We start from the raw sequence: 16,186 nt of genomic DNA on the forward strand, positions 1-16,186 counted from the left end.
GCCCAATTCTTGCAAAAAATCACCACGGGATTGACAACACGGTTGCTGGAACTAGGAGTGCTGGGGGTGCTGCTGCACCCCCTAGTTTGAAGTGGTTTCCATAATATATAGGGTTTACAGTTTGGTTCAATGGCTCTCAGCACCCCCACTACGCAAACTGTTCCAGTGCCCTTGATTGACAATGACTTCAATCAGTAATCAGGAGTTTGGTGTTATGTCTAGCAGGCCGGAGCAATGGGTCAGTGCCATCAGAAGGAGCAGCACTCCCTACTGAGTTCTCAGCCCCACATTCCCCAGCACTTAGGACAGGTGAGGTGAAAGGTACCCTAGAAAAACCTGGTTTGCACAGATAATCCATCCAGTGGAAATCCATCATCTACCAGGTATGAAATCTGAGAAGATCACATCACAGGGCAAAGTGGCATGGAGGAACCTGTGTTTTGTTTTGTTTTTGGCTCTAGACTGCTGTGTCTATACCTAACAGAGTTAACAGATGAATGACATCCTTGACCTTGCAATGAAGCACAACGCATGGGCCACACAGATAGAATAGCTTCCAGGCTTGGAGCCGGTGACCCCACCACAGAATGTGCTTTCCTGATGTATTTCTCGGTCACCACATTGACACGCAGTGGGCAGCCACTTAGACGTTTTGATGCTTCTGCCCAGATTTCAGGCCATCCTCCTTGCTACACTCCAGACACGCCCCACCTCTATTATGAAACAGCGGATGTGCATTTCAGTATCCGCTAAACCCGTCTTCAGAGCTTGAAATCTATGAAATCCAGGATAGAATGAAGTGGCCTAATACAGGACCTCAGGAATCACAATGCTGTAGCAATTTGGAGACAGTCATCTTCCAAAGAGCTTTACAAGCCACTAATTATTTCTGACAGCACCTCTATGAGGGAGGCGCCACCATCTACTTGCACAGATGAAGTGACTGGCCAGAGGCTACAGAGGGAATCTGTAATGTCATAACTGGGATTAGAACTCAGAGACCCCTGCTTCCTAGGCCTGTGCTCAGACCACTAGACCTCATCTCCCTCTCATTCTGCACCTTGATCTTGTATACAGAGTAGATGACTGGATAGCACCCCAACCCTTATGCAACTGACTTCAGTTTCACTAGGGTTGGGCCTGTTAGACTCTCAGTGCCAGCACACAGAGCTCACTGTCAAGGAAACAGCTCTCAGTTTGAAGAGTTTAATTTATTACAGTGTAAGGTCATGCTGATCCTACAGCCATACTTGTTTTTTTGCTAAGTCTTGCTGGCTTCCCCCAGTTTGGAGGTGCTGAGTGATGATTGCCAGTAATGGTGTCACTGAAAATTAGACAGATGTTACCATTATACAATTTTAGCCTTTAAAAAAAAAAAAAAGGCTTAGTGCTATTTTTTTGCTGCTTCCAAGACCCCCGGGTTCAGCCTTTTTCTATTTTCCCACAGTTTGTACAGAAGAGCTTTTCAAAAGAACATCTCTTATTACAAAGAAAACATGAATGTGGGACAAAACACATTAAGTAACGAAAGATACTGGGAGTCGTTATTAGTGAAGTGTGAGCTTCCCAGCCACTTTGATATTGCAAAATATTTTAATGCAATGCAGATGTATTCAGCTCCCATACAGAGGGATTTTCACAAGCAAGTTTGGCAAAAAAGGAGCATGAATACAGAATGTCACTGACTTTGACAGTCATATCGTTCTTATCCCCTTTGCTATTATTTCAGATATTTGGATATAAGAAGTCTCTGGCTCACAGCTTAGCTGGGATCCTGCAGTGAAGAAGAATACTTTGTGCTTCTATAGTCCGCGGCATCTGAAGATTGCAACATACTTTATAAAGGTGGGTAAATATCACTTTCCTCATATTACTAATAGAAAAAAATAAGGCACAGAGGCCGCTGCTCTGTTCAGTCACACAGTGAGCTAGTGGCACAGATGAGTCCAGAACCACAGTCCTATACTATAACCACCAGACTGCACTGTCTCGCCCCCCTCCCCTGTCTTTGTAACCTCAGCATTTGCTACCATCAAAATTAACGTGACGTCAGGAACTCAGAACAACAACTGTAATCCAAGGTCATGTCACAACACACAGGCCGGGGGGCTGGATGAATTATGTGGTTGGTAATAGGTTATGGTAGGGTGCTCCTGTGATAAAGAGACAGAAGTAGCGGGAAGGGCATCTTGGATATAGTTCATTGACTCCCCATGGGACTCTGGGCAAGGAACTTAACCTCCCTGTCCCTTGATGTCTCCATCTGTGAAATGGGAACACCAACCCTGACCTCAGCAGAGTGCAGAGACCTCATTCATTTGCGTCTGATGTGCTAAAAGGGAGGTGCTAGACACAAGTGCAAAGCATTATACCTCTGACCTACGGCAGGCCATCAGTGACCCAAAGTCGTTACCCTGCGACGCCTATGTAAAATGAGTCTCTCTCAGTCCATCACCTGAAGGGCACATATCCACGTCATAAAAGCAGCACTCTGATCAGCACGAAACAGCCACTCAGAAAGCCCCAGGGTGAGATGAGCCACGAGGACTGATCTCCCCTCTAAGTCAGGGGTGAGGCATGCCAGAGAAGGAAGCATACGCTGCCTCTACCTGCGTTGTGCCCATTCTGTGACTAAACGGAGCACTTTTCAGAGCTGTCAGCCTGGTACCTTTCCTCAGCCCTGGGGGGGAAGAATTGAAAGAGAAATATCAACCTCCTCTCCCCCCTGGGCTGTGGTTTTGAGGAAAAAAATGCTCATTTAAATGTCTTTGATCATTAGCAAATATCTCCCTGAAATGTCACTAGAAAACGACAGATAATGGTGAATGAATTCATGTTTAAAATTGATTTTCTGAGAGCTTCTTTCACTATAAAGCTCCCTCGCATACTGCAAAGGGCACACAGCCCAAGGTACACAGTAATTGCTGGCACTGGGTAACAGATACTGATGGATGATGTCTCCGTGCATGGCCCAGCACAACTCTTGTGTATAATGGACAGCGCTTAGTTTGTGCTTATGCATTCCAACAGGATAACGACATTTCAGGCCCGACTCCAATCTCAGTGACACTGGAGGAAATTTGGACTGACTCCACTAGAGTTACTCCACATTTGCACTAATCTCACTGAAATCAGGATCGGGCCCATCAGCCGAAGGCTTTAAGGAGAGTTGTATTATACATTCTTAACTGGAGACAGGACCAACCCCAACCCCTGCGTCCAAACAGTGCCAGAATTTGGAGAATGTTTGGATCCAGCTCCTACAAGAGACATCACCAAAACTCACGCCCTTTAGATTTTAATGCAGATCAGGGCTACAAGGCTTAGGCCCCACTGCAGCACTGACATGCCTAAGAAAACTCACCCAAATAGGATCCTGGGTAGGCTCTATTCAAGCCACTCTAGCGTCACGCAACTCAAGGGAAGACTCTTACCCCACCATGGGGGTGAATTTACCAGCTTGGTCTGCTGGTACTTTTCCACTGAAGAGGGGTGGGGATCAAACATGGAAACAAAGATTCCCACCACATATAAATCCTATTTAAGGCTGGAGAGTGAGTTAATCAGGGTCGCTGGTTCATCACGGACTCCCCGCCCAGGATGACTGCTGTAAACACGTAAAACTGATCAGGGGGAAAGGACTGGGGCCCAGGCTGTGACAGGGATCTGGCCTGTGAAGAGAAATATGTGGAACTTTACGTGCAAGCAAAAGCAGTTTGTCTTCAAGGAACTCTGCAACCTGCCCAAAACAACATTTAGGGTGAGAAATTACTATTTGTAACCAGTTTCTTTAGTGAATTCAGCTTAGTTTGCGTGTTTGTTTATTTTGCTCAGTAATCTGCTTTGATCTGTTTGCTATCTCTTATAATCCCTTCAAATCTGTCCTTTGTAGTTAATAAACTTGTTTGTTTCAGTTTCCTATAAACCAGTTAGTGCCATTTATAACTGGGGGGGGGGGCGGCAACAAGCTGTGCATATCTCCCTCCACATTGAGGGAGAGGGTGATTTTTATGAGCTTACGCTGTATAGATCTCTATACAGCGCAAGACAATATAATTTGGGGTTTACACCCCAACGGAGGTGTTTACTTGAGTACTGAGCAATCCCCGAGCTGAATCCTCCCACACAGCGCTGATTTCAGTCTCTGTGTCTGTTTGCAGCTGGGTGTGACCATACCTGTGTGTGCTAGAGGAGGCTTGAGGGCCTGGCACAGCAGGACAGGGTGAGGAAGCCCCAGCTGGTGGAACGGGCGGGCTCAGTGGGACCCCAGTACATCAGGTGGCACCCCAGATGGGGGGCAACCTGTCACACTCACTACACCCCATGAGGGAGAGAAGAGCTATTATCTCGAATTTACAGAATTCAGCCACAGAGGAGCTAAGGGACAGTCTACACTGAAAATTTACATCAGCATAGCCACATCTTTCAGGGGGGAGGGGAGGGGAAAATCCATCCCCCTGAGATATGCAGACATAACCCCCAGGGTAGATAGCGCTGGGTTGACAGAAAAATTCTTCTGTCAACCTAGCTACGGTCTCTGTGGAAGATGGCTTATCTGCGCCAATGGGAGAACCCCTCCCATCACGGTAGTGAAAATGCCCACACCGAAGCACTGCAGCAGCATTATAAGTTTAGACGTAGCCTCAATGACTTGCCAAGGCCTGTGGCACAGCAGGGAACTAAACCCAGGTCTCCCAAGCTAATACCCTGACCTCTCTTTCAATCCCCCTTCCTCAGCAGCTGAGATGTTTTGAGAAGTCTGGTATTTGTACCATCCCAGGTCCACGCAGTTCACTGAATCAAACACTGAAATGGGGGAGGGGGGTGTTAAGTGGTTAATTTAAAAAATAAATCCTAAGGAAAGAAAATAGCCCAACAGGATGAGATTCACCAGTGCAGAGCACTTCTGAAAGTCTCATCCCTAAACAGGAGCAGAGCTCTTTGGAATACCTGGCCCCAACGTTCTAAGCGTTGCTGAAGAGGACTCAGGTCTTTACTGAGGTTTGTGACGAATGCTCTAGCCCTCAACAGGAAAAGTAGAGAGGAATCCAAACCCTGCGGACCATTCATCTGAAACCACACGCTCCCAAGCTTTGCAGGGGCAGATGAAATGGGGCCTGCATCCCAGTCACTCCCGCAAAACATACCCTGACTGATGAGGTCCAAAACCAGAATCACATCCATTTCTGTCCATCCCTAATTTAGAACCGTCGTTCAAACACCTTTTCCATGACTCAACAGGGCCAGATCCTCCTCTGGGGTAAATCAGCATAGCTCCCATTGATTTCAGTGGAGTTACTCCAATTTACACCAGTGGAGGATCTGGCACGTCGCCATCAAAAGCTGAAGCCGGGTGGGTTAGGAACGTTTCTGCCATAACTGCAGCTGACGTACGAACCGTCTAATATCGAGACGCTGCTTTGAACAACTCCGTTTCCATTTCTGACTCTGAAGAGAGCAGCCCGGGGCCAGGTCTCCCCCACGCTATGATAAAACCACCACTATGATGCAATGGAAAGCAAATCCCGGTTCTGACATCGCAGTTCAGTCCCATCACCCCAGCCGATAACTATTCGGCTCAGGCTAGTCCTTCTAACTGCCACGCTCGCCAGGCCCCTGCGCTGCCAGCTTTGCTCACAGCATGCTCAAACGCTTGCAAAGACAAGTGCCCTCCTTACAGGGGTGAGAAATGTGTCATGTGGGTAATTCGCTTCATTTAGAGACACAAGAGGAAAGACAGGCACCACAGAAATCAGAGATAGAAAAGGCCTAGGAAGTCATCCTGTCCATACCCCTGTATTGTTCCAGACAGTACGTGCCTTAGTGCTTTGCCCGAGCAAATGAGACAGGAGGAAAGAGCAAAAACGGGGAATATGAAAAAACAAACAACAGAATTAACGAAGCATTAAATGCACGTCATTCGGGTTGTTGGGAATTCACAGAGAATACTGTGCATCGATCCACTCTCCCCACAACAGGACATCTCTACTCGGAGGATCACAATCTCGGTGTTAACCTGAAGGTATTTTGTGCGGCATTGATTATAAAAAACAAGCAAACGCACAAAAAGCTTCTCGTTTACAACAAAACTACATTTCTCAAATGATCAAGTGACTAGAACTGCCTTGGCCATGTAGTTGGAGCGAGTTACCTACCGGTTTGGGGCAATGGATGTATCTAGCGAGACTGATGATCAAGTCATGGGTGATTGGATCCACCAGGTTTCGGAAGCTGGCATATCTATACAGGACGTCATCCAGAGAGGTTGATTCCATTCCTAAGTCCTGCAGAAAACAAGAGCAAGGTTAGTTACACTAGGAGGTCGATGGCAACAGCCGATCTCTCACAATTCACCTGTGTTGGCAGTCTCAGGGCAGTAGCCAAGGAGCTCAGACGTGCCCGTCTCTAAGTACCTTGGCACGTTGGCGTGGGGACACTTGCACGCCAATGCTTTACCTGTACTATGGAGAGCAGACATCAGGCTCCAGGGCTGTCAACTGGCACGCTTCATAAGCAATACATTCACTGAGTAAACTATACTCAGCAGGCCTGATTCTCCTCTCACTCCCCCGGGGCAAGCCACAGGTGACTCCACTGAAATCAACAGAACTATGCCAGCAAAAGATGGCTGGGAGGCAGAATCTGGCCCAGGGTGTCCCAAGACACAGCAATGTAAGGAATTTTGGCACAAACCCCACAATGCTATTAAACACACTAGTGTAGATCGACCGTTCCGCTCTTTAGCTTTTCATAAAGGGTTGGAGGGGGGGATTAAATACAGTGTATTCAATTTACTTCAGATATCTTCTCTCATCTACTAGCTGTCCTTTGTCCCTCGAGAGCAGCTCCCCCGGGAAATTGCAGTGCTACTCAAGCTTATTGGCAGATTACAGCGCGTTCCGCAAACAAAGCAGCTACTTCTGTAAGATAAAGCCCTTTGCTCAGCTTTTAATACAACAAGGATGCCCTTGTGGTTAGGGCACTGGGCAGGGACTCTGCAGATTGGTTCAATTCCCAGCTCTGTCACAGGGCAGGTCTTCACTACAGGGGGGGGTCGATTTAAGATACGCAAATTCAGCTACGCGAATAGCGTAGCTGAATTCGACGTATCGCAGCCGACTTACCCCGCTGTAGGGACGGCGGCAAAATCGACCTCTGCGGCTTCCCATCGACGGCGCTTACTCCCACCTCCGCTGGTGGAGTAAGAGCGTCGATTCGGGGATCGATTGTCGCGTCCCGACGAGACGCGATAAATCGATCCCCGAGAGGTCGATTTCTACCCGCCGATTCAGGCGGGTAGTGTAGACCTAGCCACAGACTCTGTCTGACCATGGGCAAGTCACTTAAATCTCTCTCTGCCTTGGTTCTGTGCCTGTAAACTAGGGTGTGACGGGCCTGGGTTTCAATCCAGGCCAGTGAGGGGTTGTGTCACCACTTGGCCTGTAGCCCTCTCGTGAACACACACGCACACACACCCTTTCACAGCTGGGATAATATTCTGTCCTTCTCGACACCTAGCATTCTAGGCACCATCTTCAAAGTGCAACGCCCACAGAGGTGAAAGTAAGCCGGTCCGGTCCAGTACGTGGCGAACTGGACCGGCTTCTCCGGCGGTGATTTAAAGGGCCCAGAGCTCCGGCCCCTGCGGGGAGCCCCGGGCCCTTTAAAGCACCACCCGAGCCCCTCTGCCGGAACTCCGGCGGCACTTTAAAGGGTCTAGGGCTCCCCACAGTGGCAGGAGCACCAGGCCCTTTAAATCCCTGCTCTAGCCCTGCTGCCCCGGGATAGTGGTGGCAGGGCTCCCGCGGTGATTTAAAGGGCCCGGAGCCCTGGGCTCTTTAATTCGCCCCTGAGCTCCCAGCCACCTCTGCAGCTGGTAGCTCCAGGGTGATTTAAAGGCCCTGGGGCTCCCAGCCGGAGCCCCAAGGCCTTTACATCTTGAAAGGCCCCACCTCTTCCGGTTGAGGCCACGCCCCCGCTCAGGACTCCAGCGTATCGGTAAGTACTTTAAGTTACTTTCACCCCTGAATGCGCACCAACACAGCAGTGGTCAAGCTTGCCTCCTGTTCCATAAAGTGCTTCTGTCGACAGACCCCTGGGCCTGGCCAGAGAGGGAAATTCACCGGCTGCACCTGCCTTCACAGGACAGCATGGAATTGGTGCTTTAAGAGTTAACACTGGATTTAGTATGGGAGGTTGCTACGCTCCCCCAAAAACTGCCCTGCTAACACCGCCCCTGGTCTGTGTCAGTGAGTAACGGTGACATCCTGCAACTCATGACTTCTCGTGTGGGTTTTGTAAGCGAGGTCAGCTAGCTCTCCCTCTGGATGACCCACTTGCCGGCTGAGCCCAGATGCCAAGCAGCACGTATGCAACCCCTGCACTCAGATCGGTCACATGCTGCACATTTCAGATCCTGACCGGCTGCCTCCATTTGCCCTCACGGAGCTGATGGGGGCTCTCACGCTTGGCCAGGAAGGAATGGAGCCATGTGAATGTTCCCCAAAGCAGACCCTGGAAATAGGGCAAGATGGGAACACAAAGGGGATGTCTCTAGAGAGAAAAAAAATCAGGAAGGACCAAAACAAAAACCACAATCCAATGCAGCACAGCATGGATATTTTAAAAAGGGCCGGACATTCTCACTGCCCCATATCACACCTGTAGCTGTGACGGCTAGGGTGACCAGACGGCAAATGTGAAAAATCGGGAAAAAGGGGGTGGGGGGGTAAGAGGAGCCTATATAAGAAAAAGACCCAAAAATCGGGACTGTCCCTATAAAATTGGGACATCTGGTCACCCTAGTGACGGCTTGGATAATGATCAAACTAATCAGCTGCATGCTTCAAGGCACAAGCTGCAGTCAGGAGCCATTTCCCTTGTCCTCACACTGCACAGTAGGTGGTGCTAACTTTTTATGCGGACAACCATTTTATAGCAGGGAGAGAATCTCCCGCACCCACCTCCCCAGTGTCCTTACTGCCTGCTTCTCAAGGTCTCTTACTCTGTGGGACACATGGTCCCTGGACAGGGTGACCAGATATCCCGCTATTCAGGGCTTTGTCTTATATAGGACCCTATTACCTCCCCCCGTCCCGATTTTTCACACTTGCTATCTGGTCACCCTATCGCGGGGGTCACATTTTGAGCACGCTGGGGTGAGGCACTCTGGGACAGGACACTGCATGCAGGGCCGGCTCCAGGCACCAGCTGAGCAAGCAGGTGCTTGGGGCGGCCAAGGGGAAGGGGCGGCACGTCGGGCTCTTCGGCGGAGGGTCCCTGTCCCTCTCGGAGGGAAGGACCTGCCACCGAATTGCTGCCGAAGAAGAAAGCGGTGCGGTGGAGCTGCCGCCGATCGCGACTTTTTTTTTTTTCTTTTTTTTTTTCCTTTCACCGCTTGGGGCGGCAAAAACCCTGGAGCCGGCCCTGACTGCATGGGATGTGGTCAGGTGCTGGGCACTTCCAGAGATAGGTTAGCAGACTAGATAAAAACGTGCTCCGATCCTGAAGAGCAAGTGTAGCTCCTTAGATCCGTGCACAAAGGATCCCAAAATGCTTTGCAATCCCCCTCTATGTACAATCCACAGGAATCAATTAAACTCCCACTAAAATTCAGCCAGTGACCAAATGCAGCCTGGCAACTGTTTCAGAGTTAGAAGAACTGAGCTTTTCCTGAGAGAGAGATTCTTTGCACAGGTGACCTGATGCTCTTGGAGAAAAGAGGGTCTTTTCTTTTTTTAGACTGTAAAGTATAAATAAGCAACCACCCAAAATAAATAAATAAATAAAATAAAAAGCCAATTTACAGCCCAGATAAGTAGACTCCAGGAAAACTATTGCAGCTTCTCCAGGCTTGTCTTAACAGGCTTCCCTTCCAAGGGCGAGTAAAGCGTAATGGTAGCTGTAGAGCAGGAGTGACAATGACATTCTGGGTGCTAACTCCAGCAGTCATCGGCTAAGTCACATATCGTATGGGCAGCCTGCGAAACTGAACCAGAGACTTTCTGAGCCAAAGACACAATTCTATACCCTTGTATGAGACTCTCGATTAGGTGTGAGTAGAGCTATAATCATAGCCGCATTAGGATATGCCAATTAAGCTACAGAGTCCAGCCATATGGACTGACAGCATCCAGCACGAAAGCTTTTCTGATTAATTGTGTGCATCATGAAAGCACCGAGGGCCCCAAATGAGGAATCAGAGCCCCGTTGTGTGAGGTGACAGCCAAAAGATGGTCTTGAATAAAAGTAGCTGAAATTCCCAAACTTATCCACTGGATCGAAGGTGGGGAGGGGATGCAGAAGCAGCCTCTAAGACCAGTACATAATTCTGCTTCAGGACCTTGTAGAAAACGCATCCGAAATTCTTCTTTGCTGGCCGTTGTGTGCGCATGCCAACATTTTCAAAGATGGAGCTTAATATGGAATCATTTAGGAGACTGAAGAGAACAATGACAGTTCTCCCTGCCCCAAAAAAATCTTTTGCCCATCAAAGTCCATCCCACCCTAGAGCCACACCTAAGAAAGGCGACTTTCGGATGGAAAGGCAGCCTTGGTCCTAGCAAATTAACTCATAAAAGGGGGCAGACTTCTAGGGTAGCAAGCAAAGCAGATTCTCAAAGATAGATGCCTGCTGTCAGAAACTCCATCCATCTGTGCTATTAATCTCCCTCATCATTCGTAATACATCAAAGGCTTAACAGCCTTTTCCACAATTGGGTGTGGAGACAATTACACACCCAGCTGGTCCTCCAGAGACTTCACCTCTGAAGTTCCATCCCAACCAAGGAGAGATTCTGTTGCAGAACACTTTAAATCCTTCAGCCTCAGATGCCTGCAGAACGCAAAAATCAGCTGGTTTATCTCAGAAGTGGGAGGCTTGAACCTGGAACCCTTCAGCTTTCATCTAGACTCAAGGCCCAACAGAAATACAAATGGATGCTAAACCAACAGAGTAGCTAGAGGAGCTTTACACATACAAGTAAGCAACACCAGGAAGCAACAGCAAGCTCTGTCCTGCCATGTTTGGGCTGGTTCTCATGAAAGCACTTGTACCGATGGATTTTGTGCAGTGAATTACGCACCTCAGTGAAAGTCACTCTGTTTTTCTCGTTTGACGCATGCATAAAAAATAGACGTTAACATCCACAAAGTTGGTAAAACTCGGTGTAAGTAGTAAGGTAACAAGAGGCATCGTCCTGATATGACTAGAGCAGACACACTTTGCCTGCCACTGGAATGCAGGAAACGACACAGATCGCTATCGCATTTAGTTTTTCAAAAACGTTGCACATGGAAGCAGAAGTGGTGTCATTTTTAAAACCATGTTTAGCAGGTCATTTAATCTCTCTCTGCCTCTGGTTTCCCCATCCATAAACTGGGGAGAACACACATACCGCTCACAAGGGATTTCTATGACGATTATTAGCTAATGGTTATTCGGCACTTTGAACACAATGAACAGTGAGATCTGTCCTAAGCAACAGACAAAAGATGAATTGCATAACAGATTGGGCCTGTTTCTCAATTGCCCTGCTCCCGGTGCATTCACACCAGTACAAAGTGGCCGTCAGATGCTACTGAATCACAATGGTATTGTCACAGGGTGACTGGCCGCTTTTAAGGGGAGATGAGCCCAGCCCTACCTGTGACTCAATCAGCTGCCTCCCAGCTGAGGCTGTGGGACTAGGACTCAGTTGAGACTCCGAAGAGCACCTGGTCCGTAAAGGGTACGTCTACACTGCCAACAATAAAACAGCACCAGCAGCAAGTCTCGGAGCCCAGGTCAACTGACTCAGGCTCCGCTCAGCTCTGAGACCCAGCGATAGGGGCGGGTCTCAGAGCCGGGGCTCCAGCCTGAGCGGGAACATCTGCCCTGCTATTTTTAGTCCAGTAGCACAAGCCCCGGGAGCCCGAGTCAGTTCCAGTGTAGACATACCCACAAAGGCTGATGGGGTGAATTGCAGGGAGCAGGTAGGCTGCTGTAGGATACCCTGGGTTAGAGCAAGGACCTGACTTGCCCAAAGTCAAATTATGGACCTTGTCTACGCTAGAAGTTTGTACCCGCTTTAACTTCCCGTCTAGTTAAAGCCATACAACCCCCTTAGTTGGATGCTGTTGTACCAGTACAAGGGGGACTTGGGCCTGGTCTTAGTCCACATAGCTCCGGCGCTCAGCTGCGGTGTGAAAAATTCACATTCCTGAGGGCAGTAGCAGTGCCGACCTAAACTCCAGCACAGACTCAGCTGGGTTGATGGAAGAATGCTTCCGTCAACCCAGCTACCATCGCGCAGGATGGTGGGGTTCCTAACAGAGGCCGAAAAACCCTTTCCATACCCCACAGCATCATGCCAACCTAGCTATGGGGCCACTGACACACTGCTATAATCCCCACGGTATAGACATAGCCTTATACTGGGATAGCTATTGCAACAGCCCGTAGAGCCAGGGGGACCACCCTATCTCCTAGAACTGGAAGGGACCCCGAAAGGTCATCGAGTCTAGCCCCCTGCCTTCACTAGCAGGACCAAGTACTGATTTTGCCCCAGATCCCTAAGTGGCCCCCTCAAGGATTGAACTCACAACCCTGAGTTTAACAGGCCAATGCTCAAACCACTGAGCTGTCCCTCCCCGCACCCAGTCCACAGCCCCACCCACTTCTCAGCTGGGCCAAACTTGAGCGACGCTGCAACCCCAGGTGCCAGCCCACACCACCACTCACTCAGATTTGGACGGGGGTAGGTGTAGGCGCTCATGGGCCAGGCTGCTCGTGGGGGTGCACCCGGGAGGAGAAAAGAAGGGTTCAGGTGGGGGAGGAGGGGGGACGACAGGTGGCAAATCTATGGCGCGCACACACACACACACACTTACACTTTAAATGGTGCTCCACAACCCCTGGCTGTTGCCATATGGGAAGAGGAATAAATATACCATACAAGACATCTTTATACTGGTCTAACGTCATCCACTGTAGGAGCTGTGCTGGTGTAACTAGACAGGTAAAAATCAATACAACTTTCAAGGGCAGATCAGGCCTAAGTCGGGTAGAAGAACCAGAACCCAGGAGGAATCCTGACCGCCTAGTCCCCCTGCTCCCTGCCACAACAACACAACCTCCGACCACTACCAATGATTTTCAATGATCCAAAGGGCAGCAGCTGGCAGCGCCCCGCAGGCAGCCACACATGGAAGTTGTTAATAACTGAAATCAAAGCGTCCCCAGTGCTTTAATAAAGACAGTGCAAGTGACTAATGACTCAGCGCTGGTTCCAATTCAGCGTGAACCACTAAGCTTGGAAATGCTTCAGTTCTTGATAAATGGCTCGTGGGGACGCAAGTCCTTTGCAAGCAGTGAGGCTGTGTGACCCTGCAGGCTGGAAGCAAGCATCTGCCCTTCTTTCCTTCGTTTTGTTAAGACACTGAACTCAGGAAGTTAAGGAGGGATACTGCGTGGAGTGGAACTGGGAGGCTGAGACTGGGAGCAGCAATGCAACGGTTCTGCAGTTTGCAGAATTTAGGTGCATGATCCTGGCACTGATGGAGTTAAGGTTTTGCTCTGCTGACATTTTCACTGCAAATCTTCCAACGCAGTATAAAATATTGACTCCAGGCTGAAACTTGGCATGAACAGCCTCAGCCCAGGGAGTGGGGAATTCTACAGCTTAAAATCAAAAGCCGTTGGGCTGTTTTTAATTTCATGGGAGTACCAAAAAATTGAAGTTAACCAGTTAGTGCGCCTGTTGCTTATAAATTACTTAGCTTGTTTTTTAAAAAAATAACTACACAAACCAATGATCTGTCATATGGCCACTGTCATGCTGGTACTTTAAAAAAAACTATTCTTAATTATACCCACAGAGTTCAGAGATATAGAAATAATGGATGATCTTATATACTGCACTGCAAATACTTAATGAGGCTACACTACAGTGTTTGCTTTTAATTAGACAAGGAGGAAGACCCAACTCATAATTATTAAAGCGAGTTATTTAGTTATATAGTTTCTGGAGGTTGTTGGTTGTTTTTTTTTGTTTGTGTTTTTTTTTAAAGAACAAGAGAAGTTCTACAACAACTGTTCAGAACCAGATTGATTTAAGAGCCTAGAACGTAACCATGTGTATTCTAGATCAGTGTTTCTCAATGACTGGTCCATGGACTGGCGCCAGTCCCTGAGATCTCCCTGACTCAATTTAGGAAGGCAGCAAGCCAGTCCCTGGTATCATAAAGGTTGAGAAACACTGATCTAGAAAGTGAAATGGATAAGTGCTACATCACAGAGAAGCTAGAATCATTTAGAGTGGAGTAGTTTCTAGAATTCAGAGCCACTTCAAACCATGCAGATTCTAAGGGCCTATTACTCACTTTTGAAATGTGTTCTAGAACTTAGAACCGCCTGGGGTCTAGAGCTAGATTTTTGAGAGGGGAGGAGATTCTACAACCGACCTGTTTAGGCCCTGTGCAGTTATCAGACCACAGAACATTTTGCATGTTCCAGTTCTATTTAGGAACGAGAGAGAAAGAGAGAAATTAACCTTTCCATGGAAAAATTATGCTTTCTCCAAAGACCTCTTGCAGATTTTGCACTTGCAATCATTCTCCCGGGTATTGGAGTCTGAGGCTGTAGAAAGACAATCAGCAGGTGGACTATTTTGGTTTCAACTGGTTGACCCATTGCTGGTGCTTTTGACACAAACTGTGCAAAACAAAAGTTGAGCCCTCCGTCCCTGGAAGAGTGCAACCTTACTATAGAACCAGTGAAAAACAGACGATGCCATTCACTTTGGGCTGGATAACCTGTATCCCCCGACTATTCATTTGCCCATATGCCCGGTGCCATAAAGTTCACTCCTCTGCTTACGGCCTGTGGGACTATTTTCCCAGGAGAATACAGCATAACTGCTTCCCGAGTCTCTCAGATTTATGATGCTTCAGTTAATCAAGAGCAAAGGCTTCATTCCCACCCCTGCTGGTAACAGGGAGCACACAGCATTCCAGTGCCGGACCAGCTCTAGTTTCCATTCAGCGCAGTCTGGAAAGAGACGGTCGCTAATGCCCTTTCTACTGGTATGCGGCTCCCTTCCTACCTCTGCCAACTGCAACTGCTTCTTTCAGCTTCTGCACGCAGCACGGCAGAGCAGCACAGATCTAGGGAGCAACCCGCTAGTCAACGTGAACCAATAGCTGGTGAGAATTCTGCACCTGCACTCCGAATGACTGGCTGCGAATGGGAAGTGGTCAAAGGGCCAGGGGTTATGGGGTTATATGGACTGGCAAAGTGGAGGGATGTTGCAGGACCATCAAGAGATGGAAATGCCGGATGTACTATGGTAACATGTCTCAAAGATCCTCGGTAACTTCAGGGATCAATACCAAGATTTAAATATCTAGATCTTCGGGTCCAGCTGAGCTGAGCTCAGCGCAGAACCCAAGAGGAAGGAGAGAAGTGACTCAACCACCCTTCTGCGATCCCAGACATGGAGCTGGCAAGCAGCTGGGGTGACCCAGCCCCCAGAGTAACTAAGCAAAGCCTTAGAGCTGCTGTAAGTTACATCAGCAGGAACAACTTCCCCCACCCTATTGTGCCCGGAGATCCCCTGCTGCCCTACTGGAGAAGAGGCAGGCAATTCCCTTCTGTTCCTGCACTTGGCAAGGCAGAGAAAATCAACATGGGTTTCAAGATTTTGGGCCCCCATTTGAGGCTGGAAAAGCCTTTGCCCAAGGCAGAAAGACGGGGATTGAGGGGGAGGTCTGCTCGTATTTTGTCTGCATTTAGAGGGAACCCCCTTAGGATCAAAATGGGTATATCCTACACAATCTGTTTCCTGACCTTGCAGCATGGCTTGGGCATTAAGGAAGGCTCCCATGACTGCAGTAACTCCTCACTTAACGCTGTAGTTATGTTCCTGAAAAACGCGACTTTAAGTGAAACGATGTTAAGCGAATCCGATTTCCCCATAAGAATGAATGTAAATGGGGGGGGTTAGGTTCCAGGGAAAATTTTTTTTTTTTTTGCCATACAGTACAGTTCAGTACTATAGTTGGGAGGTGCCCCTGCCTTACCCCACACAGGCACAGCTCACTGGCACTGGAGACAACGAGGCAGGCAAGGAGGCTGAAGGTGCTGTAGGCTAGGAGAAGCACATTGCGCAGCAGCAGCAGCTTCCCCTATTGTGCAAGCACCAGGGGC

The 16,186-nt window shown here is 48.7% G+C and overlaps 1 protein-coding gene across 1 annotated transcript in view; it reads right to left on the bottom strand.

Annotated features, from left to right (window-relative positions):
- LRRC75A (leucine rich repeat containing 75A) overlaps positions 1-16,186 on the bottom strand; it is a 188,426-nt gene that overhangs the window by 130,831 nt on the left and 41,409 nt on the right. Inside the window, exon 2 of the mRNA XM_065418472.1 lies at positions 6,156-6,284. Coding sequence (XP_065274544.1) covers positions 6,156-6,284 — 129 coding nt within the window. The remainder of the gene's footprint in view (positions 1-6,155; positions 6,285-16,186) is intronic.

The sequence above is a fragment of the Emys orbicularis genome, chromosome 17 (genome assembly GCF_028017835.1).
Source record: "Emys orbicularis isolate rEmyOrb1 chromosome 17, rEmyOrb1.hap1, whole genome shotgun sequence".
Classification (NCBI taxonomy): Eukaryota; Metazoa; Chordata; order Testudines; family Emydidae; genus Emys; species Emys orbicularis.